General features: G+C 46.3%; 6 protein-coding genes across 6 annotated transcripts; 2 read left to right on the top strand and 4 right to left on the bottom strand.

The window, feature by feature from the left end:
- Positions 1-668: 668 nt before the first annotated feature.
- Positions 669-3,158, bottom strand: N7529_007413 (uncharacterized protein; the record flags this gene model as incomplete). Its single annotated transcript, XM_057242940.1, has 1 exon — positions 669-3,158. One exon carries the CDS (start codon positions 3,156-3,158, stop codon positions 669-671), a length of 2,490 nt encoding a protein of 829 aa, XP_057094478.1.
- A 2,827-nt stretch (positions 3,159-5,985) lies between these two features.
- N7529_007412 (uncharacterized protein) lies at positions 5,986-6,493 on the bottom strand (the record flags this gene model as incomplete). Its single annotated transcript, XM_057242939.1, has 2 exons — positions 5,986-6,103; positions 6,369-6,493. 2 exons carry the CDS (start codon positions 6,491-6,493, stop codon positions 5,986-5,988), a joined length of 243 nt encoding a protein of 80 aa, XP_057094477.1.
- A 955-nt stretch (positions 6,494-7,448) lies between these two features.
- N7529_007411 (dienelactone hydrolase family protein) lies at positions 7,449-8,185 on the bottom strand (the record flags this gene model as incomplete). Its single annotated transcript, XM_057242938.1, has 2 exons — positions 7,449-8,056; positions 8,125-8,185. The coding sequence occupies 2 exons, from the start codon at positions 8,183-8,185 to the stop codon at positions 7,449-7,451; spliced, it is 669 nt and encodes a 222-aa protein (XP_057094476.1).
- Positions 8,186-12,381: 4,196 nt separating this feature from the next.
- Positions 12,382-13,638, top strand: N7529_007410 (putative C2H2 finger domain protein; the record flags this gene model as incomplete). The annotated part of the gene is made up of 1 exon (XM_057242937.1): positions 12,382-13,638. One exon carries the CDS (start codon positions 12,382-12,384, stop codon positions 13,636-13,638), a length of 1,257 nt encoding a protein of 418 aa, XP_057094475.1.
- Positions 13,639-14,623: 985 nt separating this feature from the next.
- N7529_007409 (uncharacterized protein) lies at positions 14,624-15,995 on the top strand (the record flags this gene model as incomplete). Its single annotated transcript, XM_057242936.1, is given in 4 exon segments — positions 14,624-15,061; positions 15,075-15,212; positions 15,265-15,429; positions 15,477-15,995. The coding sequence occupies 4 exon segments, from the start codon at positions 14,624-14,626 to the stop codon at positions 15,993-15,995; spliced, it is 1,260 nt and encodes a 419-aa protein (XP_057094474.1).
- A 222-nt stretch (positions 15,996-16,217) lies between these two features.
- Positions 16,218-18,034, bottom strand: N7529_007408 (uncharacterized protein; the record flags this gene model as incomplete). The annotated part of the gene is made up of 2 exons (XM_057242935.1): positions 16,218-17,947; positions 18,001-18,034. 2 exons carry the CDS (start codon positions 18,032-18,034, stop codon positions 16,218-16,220), a joined length of 1,764 nt encoding a protein of 587 aa, XP_057094473.1.
- Between the last annotated feature and the right edge of the window lie 1,582 nt (positions 18,035-19,616).

Raw genomic sequence — 19,616 nt, 5'->3', positions numbered from 1 at the left:
AAATCCATTTAGGGTTTTTTTGGCTCTGTTCCGGAAGTATACTTCCATCGACACAATTCCTACAATATAAAGTCCCCCTAACTAATTCTTTCAGATCGGAGATCTCCCTGTGGACCAAAAATGCAGGGACCTCACTGGCCCCTCAAGTCTGGTCCGGTCGTTTCACCATATTCGGGCCCTTGACTCCATTTGGTGGTCGGCTACCCCTAGAGGGGGGTCTCCCTTTTTAACCTGCAACCTGCCTTACGCGTCCTCCCAAGGAAAAAAAAAACACCCCCATTTCCCTCATTGCCCCTATCATGATTTGCGGCGTTTTCTAATATTTTATTTTATTTTTTATTACTTCGGTTGGAGAAAAGGAAGGTGGTATTATTCTCTGGATTCTCCAAACATTGGCTGAGGGGAATTCCTCCCCGGCTCTCCATGGCTTTTCCGGTGAAAAACCGTTGAACCCGAACGCTTTTCCGGCCAAAAAGGGGCAACATCCGTGGACTCGTTGCGTGGGATTGTGCGCGATTAATAGGATTTACAATTAATTGTTCGGGCATTGTTTCTTTGTGCATCCCCGACTCGGTCTCCAGATTTAGCCGCCGTGATCCCTTTTGACTTGTCGAAACATTAACATTAAGTTGCTAACCACTACTAAACATGCATCCTATGTGTCGGTTTTAGCAGCCTACGCGCACCACGACTCGTACATCGACGGCTCTTGCTTGCCTGATACAACATGCTAGACACGTCCGTCCACTCCGACCGATGATCGCATGACACCCGACAAAAGCACACCACGCCCGAACGAATGTCTCCCTATCTCGGTCGCCTCGTGCGTCAATTACCAAAATCTCCGGGGCTAGAGGTGCATCGGACTCTTGTGATATCGGCTGCGGTGCCTCGGTAGCGGGAAGAGAATCCAATGGGACACGCTTGTATGAATAAGACCGGTGCAAGGGGTGACCTGTCAACCGTGTATAATTTAACAAGGGAGTCGTAGATGTTTGTGATTCATCTTCGCGGTCCCTTTGGCTATGGACGACGACTCCAAGTGGTGGGCGGCACTCATGCGCGGAAATGAAGCGCACGTTATACCTGAGAGGAAAGGATACCGTCGTAGAACTTTTCGGTTCTGCATCTTCGGTGGAGAACGAGATAGATGCTTCGTTGGCGATTGTAATGCCCGTTGAAGGCTCATCAACATTGACCGAAATAGTCAGTGCTCTGGCCTTCACGTTATAGTTAGAAGTTGACACTGAATCTTCCCGTGGAAGTGTAAATGCCTCTGCTGTGATATCCCCCGTGCCAAGTGGTGAGGATTCCAAGGCGAGCTTCGCTCCCTGCTTGATGCGAGGTCTGGTCGAACTCTGCTGAACCTCTTCGACGGCAAGCTCAATCCACCCACAGTCATGTTTATCCAAAGTAGTCACATTGCGAGGGAGCATGTCGCTGCTGATCCATCCCATGCATGTCTTAGCTTCTTCAGAACTAGACAAAACACGCCCAACAATGCATGCTTTGCTCCACCAACTCCGTTCGCCGTAAACGAATCCTCCATAGAGACTGGCGGTTGTTCCAAGTTGCGATAGAAACTCTGTGTCATTCTCCAGGAGTGTCGCCATGAGGAGATGGCTAATTGCTTCCCCTGGTATCACGAACCCGGAGAGCCAGGTACGCGAGATCCAGCCTAAAGCTTTGGACTGCGGATCGCCAGAGCTATGGAGTTTCACGCGACGACGGCAGGGGTTCCTTGTGTACATATCCGCCTTGCCTAGCAATGTCTGCTCGGATACATCTTTGTCTTCCCGCCTGCCATCGACGATCAAAGCCGGCAAGACCGGATTCTCCGGGTCTCCAAGCTTGAGCTTCATGGCAGCTTTGAGGCCAGCGAGTCTGGGCCATCCGATGTTTTCCGCAAAGACATAAAGCCCCTCCAATTGCTGCCGGACATGCGATGAGCTTAGCTGGCAATCCCAGGGTGACTGTAAGTCCATAATGGGGGATGAGCTACGCCGGGTGATGGCTTCAAGTAATGAAAAGCGATGAGCTTTTTCTGGCGACTTATTGATTGAGGAATTTGATCTGGTGTCTTCGTGAGAAAAACTTGGCCGGGGCGAGATGCAAGAAATATTCAAACTGTTCAAGAACCGACGCACAACAACAAGGTCCCAGTTTACCTTGCCTTCTCGGAGTTTATCGAATTGACGAAGCTCCTGTACTGTGATGTGCCCACCATGTGGATCGTGCAGCATGCCCACTCGTACAAACGCATCCAGCCGAAGGAGCAACTCCGCGGATAGGAGTAGTTGGATCAAAAGCCACTTTCGCTCCATACCAGATTTGATCAAAACATCCTTAGGTGTTGGGCCAGCTCCTGAGCCAGGCGCGAGACAATCCCCATCGCCATGCTGTGATGCCTCCCATAAAACCTGTCCAGCCCGGAAACGCCATTCGGGTAAACTGAAATTAATCCATGCGCCTGGAGTTGCCAATACAATTGCCAGTGTTTTGATCTGCGATTTGACGCTTTCTGGGTGACCCGCCAGGATATCGGCCGGTGGTGGTCGCGGGAGAAGGAATCGTGTGTGCAATGAGTCGTGTAACTGGCGAGGGCTCTCGATATCCAGGATCGTCTTTGTGGATCCTTCTCGGAGCATGTCTTCTCGGTATTGGCGCAAATGTTCTAGTCTCTGCACGAGGGATCGAAGGTTGATATCTCGTACGCCAATGCGCTTCCAGGCTTCAGGGCCATCGCAGATGAGTCGGTGTCGGTCGAACACGGCGCCACTTTGGCACTGTGAGTATGGTTTGTTATAACCCTCCATCAACTCAAATGCCTCCGTTGCACCCATGGTTGAAATCTGATGCATGTATTCGGGCTTCTTAGGTACTTCGGGACCGGTGTATCGAATAGCGTCTGCTACAGGGAGCTCGAGAAAATGACGGAATGCGACAGTTCCAGGCTCTTTCCCATTGTTGGACAGCATATTGGGCACTTCGAAGATTCCGACATCGAATGTGGCTCTGTTCGTGGCACCTGATCGGCGCCAGTCAAGCACCTGAATGGGAACGCCACCTTTGACGGCCCAATCATCTGGGACTGGTAAATGAGCGTGGAGTGTGCTCAAAGTAAAGGACGCGTGTGGTAATGGTTTGCGATCCCACATGTGTTGGACCACTGGACTTTGCTCGTCCCAAGGGAAGATCACCTGGGGATACCATCGTCTATGTTTTCCTTTTTCAAGTAGGAAGTGAGGCGCCCCGGAGAACAATGCCTTGACATCTTTTTTCGTTAGCATTGAATCATCCGATCGACAGGATGGAAAGCTGGGTGAGCTATCTTTTGGACTGTTGATCATATCTAGTCTGTATTCGAGCAAATCTTGTATATTCCCAGGTTGCTTTGGCTCGGAGGAATCTCCTGCCGTGGGTGAATCGCCCCGAGAAGAGCCGCGAGCGGACTCTTTGCTATCACGTCGCTGACAGCTGGCCCGCCGAGGCTTCGGTACCGTCTTTGCCTCGATCGGATGTTCCTAGGTTGCCATTAAATAGATGTCCAACGGTATGTTTCAAATGATGGCCGCTCTTACCGGTACCTGTAACGGTGACAAGCTGGCGCTGTGTCTCCTGAAAAGACCTCGGAACCCCCCACGATCAGAGTTATCATCTTGATGACGACCTGAGGGAATGCGGCGATGCGAAAGGGATGGTTTTAGTGTATCGGGCTCATTATGAAGAATGGATGCATCTGAATGAGAACGGTGGCGACCGAACAAGAAAGACATGATGATGAACTGCGGAGCAGCTCATTGCAGATGCTAGGTAGAAACTGAAGTGGCAGGAGTCGAAAATAAGCACTATATGCGGAGCGCTGATCTCGGCTCATCGGCTCGTGGCGGGATCCCTGGAAACGGCAATGCGGCAAGTGGATGAAAGTTGAAACACTTGAGTTCCGACCGGCAGGAGATGAAGGAGCAAATTGCCATATTCGTCCGTTTAAAATGCACACAACCATATGAGTTGCATGTACAGGGAGCAAACAAAAATGATGAAAGAATATGGTGAGGTGTCAGAAGTGATGACGTCGAGGGAACCGCGGCAACACCAAATGAAGCCATATTCGTACATAGTACACTGTAGTCCAATCCTAAACGCAAGAGAAAGAGATATATCAAATAAAATAATGAAATAATGATAACAGTATACTAACACTGATATTTATAGCAAATGAAACAATGTAAGAGAAATAAAACTTTGGGAAATTCTGCTCTATGGTCAGCAGAAAGAAAAGCAAATAAAAGCGGTAGGAATTTAGATCTTCACTTAACTATACGCTCCTACTAAGACTTATTCTAGCCTTTTAATTAATATATAAAGAAATTCACGTTAAACTCGACCGTTTGGGTGAGACAAATATTGAGGACTCATACTGCTCTAGGCCAATCAGAGCCAGGAAACGGCTCATACACTCACTATATACATACTATATATGCGTACATATTTTATACATAGTAGATAAAATAGTTATATAGTATAGTAAACTACGACTCAGTTATGTATTTAAATATGTAGATGTGCAAGGAGCTCTAGTCACACAAAATGATTGCTTTTCTGCACATGCACTGTGAGCGATCGTCGTTATAGTGTAAGCTATGGATCCACTCTCCTACATTAGTTGATGCTGCAAAATCAGATCAATCAATGTTTGTTGATCATTGCAGACAATAAATTCGAAAAGAAGTAAGAATCATGCAAATCTGGATGGTTAGGACAGTGTATGCCAACGAATTGACAATGTACATATGTAGACATTTGACGATGATAGCCTACCGAGTTTCAGATTAGACCACACAAGACTATTCTTGTCATGATGTATCTCAGGTTCATATTATTTTCATCATTTAGATTTCCTCTCTCCGGTTTCAACTTCCCTTGGGCTTACCAGGTGAACGACCTTTGCATTGACCTAGAATGACTGCTGCTAACCGATCCGCTTCGATCCTAGACTCAAGTATGTATTACACTTTAGAGCCTCACGGTCCGGATCAGGGCCTATCACAAGGGATTTGGAATTTCCAGAAATGCCGAAAATTAGGGTCGAGGCCAAGATTGAAAATTACCCCGTTTTCGGTCTGTTCACTTATTCACGGCACCAAAGCTTGACCCTTTTTCAGGTAACTGACGGCGACGGAGGTGAGCCTCGCTTAAATTTCGAACCTAGCTTGATCGAAAATAGCACGAAAGTGAACCCTCTCACCGGTAAAGCTCTTGTCCTACCCGCCTTTCTTGTCTACACGTCAATTTACAATGTCAATGCATTGATTGTCTATGCCAACTTTGGGACCGCTGAGGACTTTTCGAGGACCTTGCGCAGGAAAAAATTAATGTGACAGGTAACATTCCATCATCAAGTCTGGTGTCAGTAATGCACCCAGTTGTTTGATAATGATCAAAAGGCGGGGCTTGCAGGACACATTCTCTATTCAGATCCTCTGCAAGATGGTGATATAACTGAGGACCAAGTGGATCTTCCATATCCCAATGGTCCTCCCGCGCGCCATTGAGTGTTTGCGACAAGCTGGCAATTCGTTTATGTATCTTCTTCCTTTTTTTTCAGCGCTCAAGGTAGATAAATGATATGCTAAAAGTTGCCAGAAGACCACCAGCCTTTCGAGCTATGCCTATATCCTATTCCGATGCTATCCCAGTTTTACGCGCACTCAATGGTCACGCTCCTTGGGCCTGTACGTTTGGTTCGCGGTGGGAAGGTAGTCGATTAGAATACCACAGTGTTGAGTATAACGTCGGTCCTTCGAGCTCTTTTGTAAGCATGCAGAACAAAATGGAGGAAACACATGTCACAGTTTATAATGTTATCGGAACAATGAAAGGTGAAATCGAGGACCAGGATCTAAATTCATGGTCATCACCGTGACGCTTGGGCTGCAGGTACTGGGGACTCGAACAGTGGCTTTGCCATTTTGAATGAGGCGATTAGGAGCTTTGGCCTCGCATTTCGAAGAGGCTGGAAGCCTTTACGTACTTTATATCAGCTGGGATGGCCATGAGGCTGACCTGGTAGGTTCCGGTCCTTGGGTTCAGAACAATCTTCCTTGGCTGTTAAATCGGACTGTTGCATATCCGGAAGTGGTCAGTGCAGTGTATGGAGATCAGTACTATGACAAATCGAGTCCCCTACTTGCACCCCTGATGCGGAATATCACTGGCCAAATCCAATCTCCTAACAAGACCATCGAAAACGAAAAAGTGTTAGGCCCCGAAGGTGGCGGAGATGCCATCAAATTTGTTAGCGATTGTTAGCAAATGCATCACCTCTGTGAACTTTGGCTTTTCCCGGAGCCAACAAATGCTCTTACCACTGGCATAGCATCTTCGACACTGTGGCGTGGATGGGATCTTTACGGAGATCCAACGTGGCAGCATGATACGGCAATGGCACAAATCTAGGGTTTGCTTGCTGCACGACTTGTTGAGACTCCATTTCATCCATTCAGCGTCACTGAATATGCGGTCACTTTGCGAGACTATCTCATACGAATCAAAGAGCACGCAGAAAAGCTCGGCGTTGCTCTCGACTTCCATACTATTAATGACGTTATTCCTTGGCTTCATTCCGTATTAGCTCAATTTGACATTCATGCTGACGCTCTAAGAGAGTCCCAGTCTAAGCGATCTTGCTCCAAGCTATTGAGAAGCTCCAGGAAGTGAAATTCAAGTATCGTATGTTTCAATATCAATTCCGACACAAGCGCCCAGAAACAGACTCGAACAAGAATATCGCCTATTCAGTTAGCTCCTGCAATAAGGATCTTTCTCTGTTCACGGATTTACTTGAAGATATCGATACTAGAAATATAGCCGAGGCGCAAGTGAGATCTCACACAATCCAGCAACATCTAGCAAATCGATATCCCGCTAACACCACTCTAGAGATGGGTAGCCAATGTTGTCAGCAGCTCGACAAATGCAGCTGACCTGCTGGCGTGGTGAGATCAAATATCTGTCAAATTATCGTGTATGAATGTGTGGCTTTAAGCTTGAAAACAATTGATATGCTGTGTCAGAGAGGAGAACTTGGATCTTGTTTCCTATAAAAGTCTTGAGGGAGGTTAAATATTTGTTCCTATCACAGGAGGCATCTAATAAATCGAAAGTAAGCCCTTTATAACCCCCTCAAACTATATAAAATGCTTAATAAAAATTCGAGAGAGATGAATACTAAAATGGATTATGGAGGGAAATGGCCATTTAGTTACTTATTATTTAGATGTAAGTATATTGAGGACTATGCACTCTTCCGAAGTACCATTGCGAACGCAGTGAGCTGACATGCATAATTCAAGGGGGGGAGAATTTATGTATCTAGTCATCCATTCAGCTAGTCACTAAGCTAACCAGTTTTATTGTGAGCAATTGTGAGCAATTCCCTTTATAGCTTACGAGTGCTGGTGGAAAAATTCGAGAACGGTCTTGTATCCACGCTCGTACTCCTTGCGCACTTCGGGGTTCTCCAAATCCGATCGTGCAGCCATCCAACCGTGAATCTGGGAGGAAAATGTCTCCACGTGCTTGGGGACCTTTAGGTTCGCCTCGTAGTCCTTGACGTCCTGCGCCGGCTCATCTCCAGAAGCAAGCATCGCCATGGGAATGTTAACGGCCTTGGCATCATTCGCGTCAACCATGGCGGGGTGGCATTGTGCAGCCGCTTTGAAGAGCTGGTTCTCGGCGCCAGATACCAGCGAGGCAATCTTGCCGCCCCAGCAGAAGCCCAGGATCGACCATGATTGGAAGTTTTCGCCTAGGGCTAACTTGTTGGCTGCAGCCACGATGTCTGGAACCTTAGAAAGTGTTTTGGGTGGGGCTGCCTTTGTCGAGAAGAAGTTGCCCAACTTTTCCTTGTGCTCATCGGTGGTGGGCGGGTACCAAGATATGTCGGCCGGTTCATTCTCGAAAAAGTCTGGCATGAAGACGCGGTACTTCTCTTTGGTTGAGGTGGCAAGGATATCGGCTCCCTGGATGGTCTGATCGAAGAAACCGAAGATGTCTACAATACAACGCAGAAATTGTATCAGTTGATGGTCGAGTTGCATTCTAAGTAAGGGATTGACTGACCATAAACGACTAGGATAGCCTTGGAAGCCGATTCGGGGCCGGTGACATCTAGAAGTTCCATCAGCGTACTGAGAAGATTGTTGTGAACATAGCAGCCTACAAGTTTTTAAACCATTGATAGTTTTGTATTCTCCCTTGGACTTGTAGTCCTTGGGGATCACAGGGGGATTCTGTGTGTGACTACAGTCAGTAAACCTCAATTAAGGCATTAGAGAGTCCCCGTTTAAATTTAACATACGAGCAACAAGCTTTGCTTATTCCAGACATGGTTGCAGATGATGTGTTTGAGTGGTATAATTTGGTTGCAGTAAACAAACTTGAAAGGGTCTTGAATAAATTAGAAATGGTTTATATTGTTTAGAGGGAGGACATGCAGACAAAGAGTGTGGTGACAAAATACCCCGCCAGTCTCTAAAACTTGACGTCATCGGAGCATAATCAAGTAGATGCAACATAACACAACTTTAAACACATATATGTATATACAACTGTTTTGTTTGACTTTTTGATTCTCTTTTTTGTATTTTGTCATAAACCAAATAAGTTTCGAGGGCCAATTGGTTTCGCGTATGTCATTGGAATCCATATCCCGAGGGTTCAAGGTCATTGCGGTCGGGGGATCTATAAAATATATATATCAAAAACTTCCAAGGTTGACAATGCCTACCTAGTTAAAACCACCGTAACACCAACCATCTGGACCTAATTCATTCAATCGATGATCTACATTTCAATGTTTTCGGCCAAAAAAGTAAGAGTGTTCAAATCATCCATAGGATGCGTGATTAACATTTCTCCCTACAGTAAACCAAAATTATCACAAACATCACCAGTTGTGAGAGGATCACCTTATTTATGCATAGAAGGGTTTCACAACAGAGACTCTCACAACAGAGACTGTCACACTAGACACCTGCCTCTATGAGATAGACTCGTTAAAAAGGGAGGAAGAAACTCGAATTGATATGATGTTTATTAAAATCCAATACAAGGAAACCTGGCCTTTCTGGTAAATCAGCATAAGCAATAGGTACGATAAGTACGGAGTACATATGTATGATAGCGAACAGATTCAGTGGATATGTTTGGATGTGTCATCTCAGGATCTTCCTGCAAGGGAGAATCTTACAGCGACCGAGCAATGCTCGTGGGACTGTCAATCGGGGGCGAACGGTTCGAAACCAAAAGAGCCGAGACAAAGAAATATTTTTGTCCTGTGATTGAGACGCTGAGACACCCAAGCGATCATAACAGAGCGAGAAACGATCCCGTGCTATTGTTAAGACAGAGGCCCCATAGACTAGCAGGACACTAGATTCGGGGTTTGTTCCGAGTACTCCGTGCAAAGGGTTTACAAAATTTAATGCCGGGAAAGAGGAAACTAGCCAAAATGTGGGATCTTGACATCCACCCAGCCCTGCATAAAAATGAAAATCATGGTCGCAGATCTGCCGACTGAGAAGGCCGTCAACCTTCCACGATGCGCCATTCCCGGGGGACGATCTGAACGCCAAACAGCCCCTCCGAAGCCACACCGGCAGGACCCGACGCAGGCGACACCAAGGCGCTCACGATCAGCCAGGTGGATCCTTGCGGGTTGTCACATCTGAACTGTAGGCTGCCTTGCATGAGAGTGACTAATCGGCTGCGAACCACCCCATAGTGTCAGGGATCGCATCTGCAAAGGAAGACCTGTCGATCGGGTAGCAGCGTTGGAGGGGCGATTGTTGTTCAACTGATCGTCGCTGATATGAGCCTTTTCGGGTGGGAGGCGTGCGGGTACAGACGCGTCAAATATCGGCTTTAATTCTTTTGGGGGGGGGGGTTTGAGATCGAGTTTCTAGCGGGATGTTAGCTCAGTGCAAATGAAAAATATAGAATGTACGAAGTACTATTATTGAAAATAAATCGTTTCAATTCAATAAGCATAATTAGACACACTAGAACTAGGGCAGAGGTATGCACTTGCTAAGAATGTGACTTGGCTGCCTTTGTGCATGTCTGAGACCCCTTTCTTTTTGGTTTCCTTTCTTTTCTTCTTTCTCAAGAGTACTTAAGTCCATATTTACTAGTAACGCGGGACTGTTACTAAATACGGGGGAGCAATGCGGGCCGGATCGTAATATTAAATTCCATGCGAGTGGACATGTCTACCTATTTGCCAAGGAGGTTTAGCTGCCCGAGAATTCTATACAGGTGACTTTTCCCCTCTCTACGGAGTACTCGGGAGATATTTAGAAACCATGTTATTCTTAGTTCGCGGCAGATCAGCTCTGTCAAGTTTCGATTTTATTTTGAGAAGCTCCAGTTTATGTTCTTCTTTCTTCCTCCCGGTTAGCAAGACATCGATCGGCAGGGTATGCCATCCTCCCCTTTTCCACACAAGCATCATGTCCGTGCAGGAGGCAAAATACGCCATCACTTTGATTGGAGGATAAGCCATCTGACATGCCGGGAGGAGAACCGAAGCGAGTTCTCGCGTGGAGTGCTCCAGGCCTGTGATATTATGGAAAACCCGAGGGAGTGGATAGAGGCGATTGGCTTTGAAAGAGAGTATAATAGCATACTCCGTACCATATGTAATTTTGTATAATATCAACGACCCTGAGTGGTTTTCTTCTTTTGGGATTTCCCCGAGAGCCAAAAGAATATAGTACAAAAGGAACCATGGCCAATGAAGCCGGGGGGCCAATAGAGATGTTAACCCTTCATATGTTGGGTTCGGCTATTGAGGGCCAAAAAGGAAAGTGGGAAGGGCAAAAAGGAAAAAAAGAAATTAAATAGTAATAAAACAAATAATAAGGGAAAACCAAAAAAGAAAAAAAGAAAAAGTGCAGATGACCTTAAGAGACGAAGGGAAGCTAACCTCGAATTGCGCGATTATAGAACAGTTGAACGAATGAAAGGCTCTGTAGCTCGCTTGCCTCTACCCAGTCTGCTCTTCGTCTCTATGGTCTCGTATTCTAGCCATTCCGACCTTGTCCGTGCGTTCTTGATACTTGACCCCTTATTGGGTACGAAATTCTCACCGCGATAGTAAAAACAATTAGAATAATGAGAATAAAGAGAATCATTTATGGATCACTTTATTTTATTTCTGTTTCCTTCAATAATAGCCGGGTCCATTCTTTTCACTTGTTGTACTAGCACAGATTCTCTCCGGAGTACACCACTAGCGGGCCCTTTTTTTTCTTCTATTTTTTTTCTATCTCACGCAAGGGTTTTGCCGAATCTACATTGTACATGTATAGGTAGATTACTCCGTATATAGGACACAGTACCTAGGTATAATAGAATAGAATATAGTATATACCCATATCTTGTATAACTTGTATATAAAGATTAATTTGTACTTTAGGGAAGATAGATGGAGGAATATATACATGACCTCAGAAAATAATAGAGACTATTCGGAATAACCAATCTGCGGAGACTTCAACTTTTTAATTTTAGCTGTCAACCATGTTCTCTGCTGACACCCTATTTTAATATATTAACGTATTAACATATTAACATATTAACATGTTATATAGTGTTGAGATATATTAGATATACATACTCCGTACCTAGGTAATTCTTTCTCTTCCCTAATTTTTTGAAATTTTTTTTTTCTCTTAGATTATATCGATTTCTATTTCTATTTCCCCACGGTGGCCAGACTCCCGTCGACCGGTCCATTCCCCGAGAAAATTCAATCTTATTTACTTTTACTCTTTTACTCTTTTACTCTCTTCGCTCTTTTTTATTTAAAAAAAAGAATAAAAATAGTCAGAAGGAACTTCGGTCTCTTTTATATACTTCTATCATACCTCCCCCGCGCTTGCTATCGCCTCCAACGCCACGGTGTTTTGCCCCCACATCTTTCTTTCTTTCTAACTTCTCTCTTCCCTTCCCTTTACCTATCTCTACCCCCCCCGAAGATGTACTATTCGCGCCTACGTCGACCTTGACAAGCTTAAGTCTAAGAACTTATTTCTAGTTCTTTCCCCCCTTTCCCCCCACCCTCATATATTCTTTTTTATATACCAAAAGAATCTTTTGAGAGAATCTCTTTTCTCTTTTTACCGATCGCAAACTTCGATCGCCCTGGATTCTACCAGCCCTTCCGGGGGGTTACCTGGTGATCGAGATTGGGCACTGGGATCTTTCGGTCACGGCCAACTTACCGGCAATATCCCGACTGCCTTGAACGAATCCGAATTCTACGTAGTGCAGAATCAACCCGCAAATCTGGCGACTCTTGCAGTGCCAGCGGGAATGGGGACGGCGCTGGATTCATTGTCAGCTCCTTTGAATGTTCGTCGTCCAGCGGCACCGACATTGCCCAGCTTCGAGCTTCCACCACCACCATTTAATTTGGGAGCTTCCGCACCCAAATACGGACAGCCCAGTCATCCTCCAATCTCCCTTCCAGCAAATGTGAGCGTGGGGAATTTGTTAACGCCACCCGCCACGATTCAGCAGGGGGAACACGCCACACCCCAGCCTTTGGCGCCGTCAACAGGCGCATCCGATCTGCCACCAGCATATTGGCCGGCTAGCCCATACGGACAACCTTGGGGATCAGGTGTGAATACTTATCCAACTCGAACGTCATCTGGTATGCATGTGCGCTCGTCGATCACATCACCACCGACGACCGACGGACTACCACATCCATATGAGACACCTTCAGTATCTTATCAATCATACCAAGCTCTACCCGCTCCATCGACAATGCCCCCTTCCGCCTCACAACCTGCTATGACCATGTACCACGGTGGACCCGCCACATCTCCAGCTCCACTTCAATCGAACGATCCATATGCCCACAAAACCCAGCATATGTATGCCGCTTCTCCCCCCATGACGAGTCCCCATCAAGCGGGATTCTCAATGTATGGCCCCGCGGGGCTCGGCATTCACCCTCCGAATCGAATGTCCGTTCACAGTCCATCGGCTGGGCAACCACCCCTGGGCTATCCCCGCCAACCCTGGCCTTCTTATTCTCTCCCCGCCATGAATGGTCCCGTCATGACCAACGTGCACAGTCCCGGGGGCCCGATGTCAATGATGGGCGGTATGCAACCTGGGCTTCTACCTGGATTCAATAGTGGCCATGTCGCCAGCTCGCAGCATCTATATGGCGGTCATCCACCACCGCATGGGATGTCCGCTCCAGCGGCCGACCGTCCGTTCAAGTGCGATCAGTGTCCCCAAAGTTTCAACCGAAATCACGATCTCAAGCGACACAAACGTATTCATCTGGCCGTGAAACCTTTCCCCTGCTCCCACTGTGACAAGAGTTTTTCACGAAAAGACGCCCTCAAGGTATATCTCCCTTCACGCCTGCATGAGAAGAATTTGAGTACTGACCTCATCAATAGCGGCATATTCTTGTCAAAGGGTGCGGAAAAGACGGTGATTCAGACGCGAACAGCAATCAAGCTGGAGCCGATATCAAAGGCGAAGGACGGAGTGAGGATGGCAGCCCTCTTCTTAATGGACGTTAAGCAGGGATCTGCTCCGCTGTGACTTGATCCCTGCGTTGCTGCAACATAACCTCCCGGACCTTCATTTCTGTATTTATTATGGTGAAGGGGGATATATACCTACAGAGGCATCGGGAGTCGGGGTTTCCATTGGATTTTATTTGACTTTTATTTTTTCAACTTCGGCGAAAAGGTGTGTGATTTGGGCATCATGGGAAGGTCTGATCTTTACTTTATTTTCATATCCGGGTTTTCTGTTTATTATATGTGCTTATCGGACTCATGTGTGATGTTTGTACCTATCCTGCTTCTGTGTGATTTAAAGCGATTAAGCGAACTGTTAATGGGATGGACAACGTCAGTATATAACAATCACATCATTGATGAAATTAGAAAATTTTGATCAAAGTAGGAAGACAAGGTGGTTCTGGAATCCAAAGTGTTAGGAATTGATTTTATCCTCGGGTGTTTCACTCTCCTAGTCAACCACTATTGGTTAGCTACATACCCTTGACTCTTAGAATGGGGAAAGGGAACTCTTCAGGCCTAGGGTGGGTTGAGAAGTTTCATTTCAGCCACTCAGCCACCTAAAAAGTGTCTGATGCTGATTAAACAACGGGCGGAAGTGAGTCTATTCAGATCTGCTCTGATTTTATTCAGATGTGTTCAAATGTGTTCAGATCTATTCAGATTCGATTCCATTGAGGATTGTCTTATTGGCCTGGCCCTGTTTTGTTTGGTAAACGAAAAAACAAGGGCTTATTAGTTCTATAGGATCACGAAGACTGGACTTTAAAAATGAACAGGAAATCATTGAGGAAGCCAAGGAATCGCCCCTCCATACAAGTATAGGATCGACCCTTTTTCTTTGAGCACATCCAAACTATAACATATACTTCGTACTTTTATTCAACTTGTCCCAACTCTGCGATCGTATCTCGATCCAATCTCATATTTCTTCTTTTTCCCTCTCAAGAAATTCTTCAATCATGATGCTCATCGTGCGCATACTTCTATCGCTTGTAATAATGTCTACTCTGCTAGCAAAGCAGACCTTGGCATTCCCTGGTTGGCAAAGGGCCCGCACGGTCTCTCCGTTGTATACTCGTGTTGCCAGGGAATCCAGTGACGGAGTCTACCGAATTCCCAGTACGGTCCATAAAGGAGCTAACAAGGCTCAATTTGATATTCAATTATCCGCGTTGACTCTGGATATTGAAACATTGTTCAGCTTGGATGCACCCCAGCTCGATTCAATCAATGCTTCGGTCTTCGACTGGTGGTATTTCGATGCTGTATCAGACGCCAATCCAGAAGATTCACTGGTAGTCACTTTCTTTTCGTCCTCGGCGGCAGCTTTTCCATTCCTGCATGCAAATCAATCATCCGTCCTCACTGCTTGGATTTGGGCATCGTTCACCAATGGCACCGTTTTCGCAGATTATGCCCCGGCAACTGTGGCAACTGTTACATCCACAGACGGTGGTCACACCAACAGCGCAGGGGGCCGCAACGGGATTCAGCTGGGCTGCGATCTCCAATAATCTGACCACCAAGTACGAGATCGTTGTTGCATCGGAGAAGATGCAAGTTCAAGGGCGATTTACCTTGACTTCTGTGAGTGCTTTAATAAATCAAGAGATGAGCGATTCGCTGACTTGTCCCACAGAGAGCCCCGCCTCATCTGCCCTGTGGAACTCAAACAGAGCGGACAACTCTTGAAATTGCGCCTCACATTGGATGGGTCAACCTCGTGCCTGATGCCGTGGGCGATGTTGATATGGAGATCCATGGATCAACACTGAAATTCAAAGGCTCAGGGTACCACGACAAAGTAGCTTTCCTTATCAAACACAAAAAATGTGACTGACGATGCCACAGAATTGGTCTGATAGACCTTTTATGGATTCTGTGCAGAGCTGGTACTGGGGCCATGGGCGAATTGGCGCATACTCAGTTGTATGGTTCAGCTATCTCGCCCTTAATGATCCAACCAACACCACATATGTGAGCGGTCATGTTGAAAAAGATGGAGAGGTACTCGTATCGGCCTGCAAATCCGATTTTCTTACCGTGCGGCCGATCGGTAGCCCGGGAACCACTGGAGGGCGATACCCACCACGCCTGGGTGATATTCCGGAAGGGTTCCAGTTGCAATTTGATTTGGGCGAGCCGAATGGCCACTTGAGAGTGAATGTGTCGATGAGAACAGTGGTTGCGGGGGATGGTGAATATTACATGCGCTGGACAGGAGAGTTGGTTGGTGAGTTGGTCAAGTCTGAGAGTGAGCAACCACAAGAGGCCTGCGCCGCTAGCCTAAGAAATGACACAAGCAACAGAGATAAGCTATCTTCCCTGCATGGTGTTGGAGTCTTCGAACAGTTTGTATTGGTTGAATAGGAGATACCATGAAAGAGATAAACCAAAGAAAGATACCTGTCCATGTAAAGCAATAACATCAACACACCATTCATGAGATCATTCGAATCGACGAAATTCAACTCACAGAAAAAGGGAAAAATTAGAAGGTAACTGGGTATACAGATAGCGCGCAAAACTGAAATAGAAATGTGTGGAAAGACTTGACAAAAGTGACAGGAGAGAGCATTGACACCCGGCTCATTATTGAATAGAATGCTTCAGCTTCCACTCATTTACCAATCCTCGATAGTCCTCAGCACCATACGGTTGGAAGCATCGTGCCAGCAATCCTTGTTTACGCTCTGTGGATAGACCCAAGTCTCGCAGCATCAGATCAACATATGGGATTGCGTCGAACACAAAGTCTGGATTGCGTCGTCCAAATCCTGCCGGATAGCGATATTTTCCGAATTCAGAATGCAGGGCTGTCTCCCAGGCGAGGTCAATATCTGACGTGTCTTCCATCTTCGTATCAGATGCGGCGCGCACAGCAAGGGGACATCGATCAGTTGCGGTCGGAGTTAAATCACCGCGGAAATATGCTGAAATCCACAAAGCTTGAGTTTGGGCAATCAATGTGGTGTTTATGGTCATTGTTATACCCATGAATGCCAGCGAACGCTCTCTTATGAACGGTAGCGGTACCATGAATTTGGCCAGACGGAAGGGATGTGGCACGGCTGCTTCGGATTGGTCGTTCAATGGACGGAAGTGAGGATTTGGGCATGGTTGATCACGCAGTCGAGGGAAACGGCGAAGAATTTCTTCGTCTGCTGCTTTGACCAGGTTTTCATTCAGTGGATCTGCACTCCAGGGGAATCCTAACTCGCGGTCAATTCCTTCAGGCAAGAACTTGAGATTTGGAGTGGAGCGCCAGCCCGTTGAGCAGATGAGTGCGGTGGTTGGTAACGTAGTGCCCGAGGAAAGATGGACAGTGTGATCCGAGAGTCGCTCCAAATCAGCAACATGTACCTTGATGGTACCATCCTTAATTAAATCAAAAAAGTTGGTAGGATAATTGAGAATGCTGAGCGAGGAAGCAATCCAGAATGGACTGACCCATGGCTTCAGCTTCTTCATCTCCGGGTGCTTGTCGTAGCCGTTCAGCTGGATGACATCGTCGGCCAGAATGTTCCAAAATGCGTCCACAATCTTGCGGCCCAACCAGGTACCATGCAAGAAGCTGCGAATGCCTGAAAAGCCATCGGCATCTCCCCAGATACATGGACTGAACCAGGTCAAAAATCGTGTGGTGACCAGCTTCTCTAACCACTTCTTTAAAGGCGTCACGTAGGGTGGGCTCATCCAAACAGGGCCGTGACCTGACTGCCGAATGATCCAGTCAACTTTCATACCCGCCGTTGCGCAAGCATAAGCCGCATCCCAACCTGACTTGGTCCCGCCGAAAACAGTTGCGCGTTCTCCAAACTGTAAAATGGCATCTTGATGCTGTAGCAGATCACGACAGTGGAAAAGAGGTGCATTGAAAGTTTCTTGGCCCTCAAAGCTAGGCAGATATGCCTGTGATGTGATTCCCGTGGCCACAATCAACTTTTTGGCATCAATAGTGATGGTGTCGGTCCCATGCGATACGCTCAACTGCCATGTTCCGTCCGAGTTATGCCGTGCGCTTTCTACACGGTGATCCAATCGAATACAGTCGGCAAACCCAAAATGGTGCGAATATGCTTCCAAGTATTGTTGAATGACATGGCCCGGAATATGTTGTCCAGGTTTGACACCAAATGTTGCCTCTTTCATTGGGAAGTCGCTGAACTCATATGTGCCTAGCATATTGTTGGACTTGAGGCCCTTGTACAAACGATGCTTAGCCCAGACTCCACCAACTGAGCTAGCAGCTTCCAACAAGATGGCATTGTGGTCGGGATTGACCTCACAGTAGGTCTTAATGGCAGAGAGCCCACTCCAGCCTTTCGTAACTTCTTTCAGTGAAAATTTTTGCAATGATAAAGAATCGACTTACCTGCGCCGATGACTACAAGATCAACGGTTTCCATCTTTTGAAAAAGTCCCTTGCTTCTGTCTTTTTCTTTCGGAAGTGGGAAGTGACTTGGTTGCGACCAGGATTAATGCACGAGGTTATGTACAAGCGCAAACACAAGGTGATCACCAGCTGCCCCGAAAGCGAAGAAAAAGAGCGAAGAAAAGAAACGTGAACGCTTTCTTAATTTCTTTTTCCAGCCTTTTCTCCTCTTTTTTTCCCACCACACTAGCTTTGTTGCAGTAGGATTCCCACGAGTATTTTGTTGGTGGGACTAAAATGAAATTAATCAGGGACAACGCCAGCCTAGATTCACGCTAGGGCTCATGATCTGTTTACCTTAAGGGCATAAGAAATCCCTTGAAAGGGGAAGGAAGGATCCTTCGCTTCTAATCTACGAACTACCCTTGCTTCATTTGGATACTTGGCATGCATCTGGTCCAACGCGGCGACTCTCAAGTGTCACCAGCAGCATTTTATATAATTTAAAAGTGGTATGAGAAAAATGTTAGCTTTGCTCTGTCGCTTGACCATCCAAGCCCCGCTGTCAAAGCGTGGCTGGATCTAGGATAATCAACATTTTTTGAACATTTTTGGCATGGCATTTCTCAGAGATACACGGGAATGGACAATGCTTCAAGGTGCTCCACAGGCATTAGTACCTAAGAAGGTTTTTTACTGTGGAAACCAACAGTCAAACCAGTTCGGAGGGGCGTTTGAACTTTCAAATCAGAAACAAGAAACTAGTAAAAAAAAGCAAAAGTCGGGACTAAAAATTATGCAATTATCCGACCTCGGTTGAAATTTCAATTCTAACTATCAAGCGCCTCCATAGCTTCAGCCAATCTGATCCTATACACATATGTGTATATATTTCTTCAATAGCATGCAAATCATCCACGCCATTTGCGATCGCGTTGTTGAAGAAATCAAAAGAACAGAAACCGGGTGGCATGTTCGTATTTCCATATTAATGACCCGCCCCCCAGTGGATCCGAGGGACGGGTTGACGGGTTGACGACGGGAATTTACCGCTGTCATCGACAAATTCCAATATGAAACGTGGTGGTTTTCAAGTTCAGGCTATCCACGAAACGTTATTAAGATTAATTGCTAGACGGAAAAACTTAGAATTGTCTGATGGTGAGTTAGATAACTATTGCCGACTTATCCAGTACATTGTACTTTTGATATCCCCCTCAAGTATTTAGGCCGATCCACATTGAAAAGGAAAAAAAAAGAAAATAATAATAATAACGGGGTTTGATCCATCATATCGGGGGTGAGAGCTGGGAGCTAACTATGGGGTAGTCTTTAGAAATTTCATCATCATCATCATCATCGGAGTAATCTCCGGGCGGATCAACAACCTAACTAGTCGAAAGAAAATGACCGGTGGACAAATCGGTTTTGTGCTTGCCATGGCTGTTCGAGGATCAGTGAGTTGAAATTCTAAGGCTACACGACTGTCTCTGGACCGGTCCGTTTGTGCGTCATCAGATATTGGAAACACAAAGAGACCCTTGCTATAGTTGCGGTTCATTGCTTCATCTGGACATTGATCCAATGGAATTGGAGTTGGAATGTGCGTCTGTGTT

Source organism: Penicillium soppii, assembly GCF_028829465.1.
Source record: "Penicillium soppii strain IBT 18220 chromosome Unknown utg000006l, whole genome shotgun sequence".
In the NCBI taxonomy this organism is placed as follows: domain Eukaryota; kingdom Fungi; phylum Ascomycota; class Eurotiomycetes; order Eurotiales; family Aspergillaceae; genus Penicillium; species Penicillium soppii.
The sequence above is the reverse complement of the archived record's forward strand: the minus strand, read 5'-3'. Positions and strand labels throughout refer to the sequence as shown.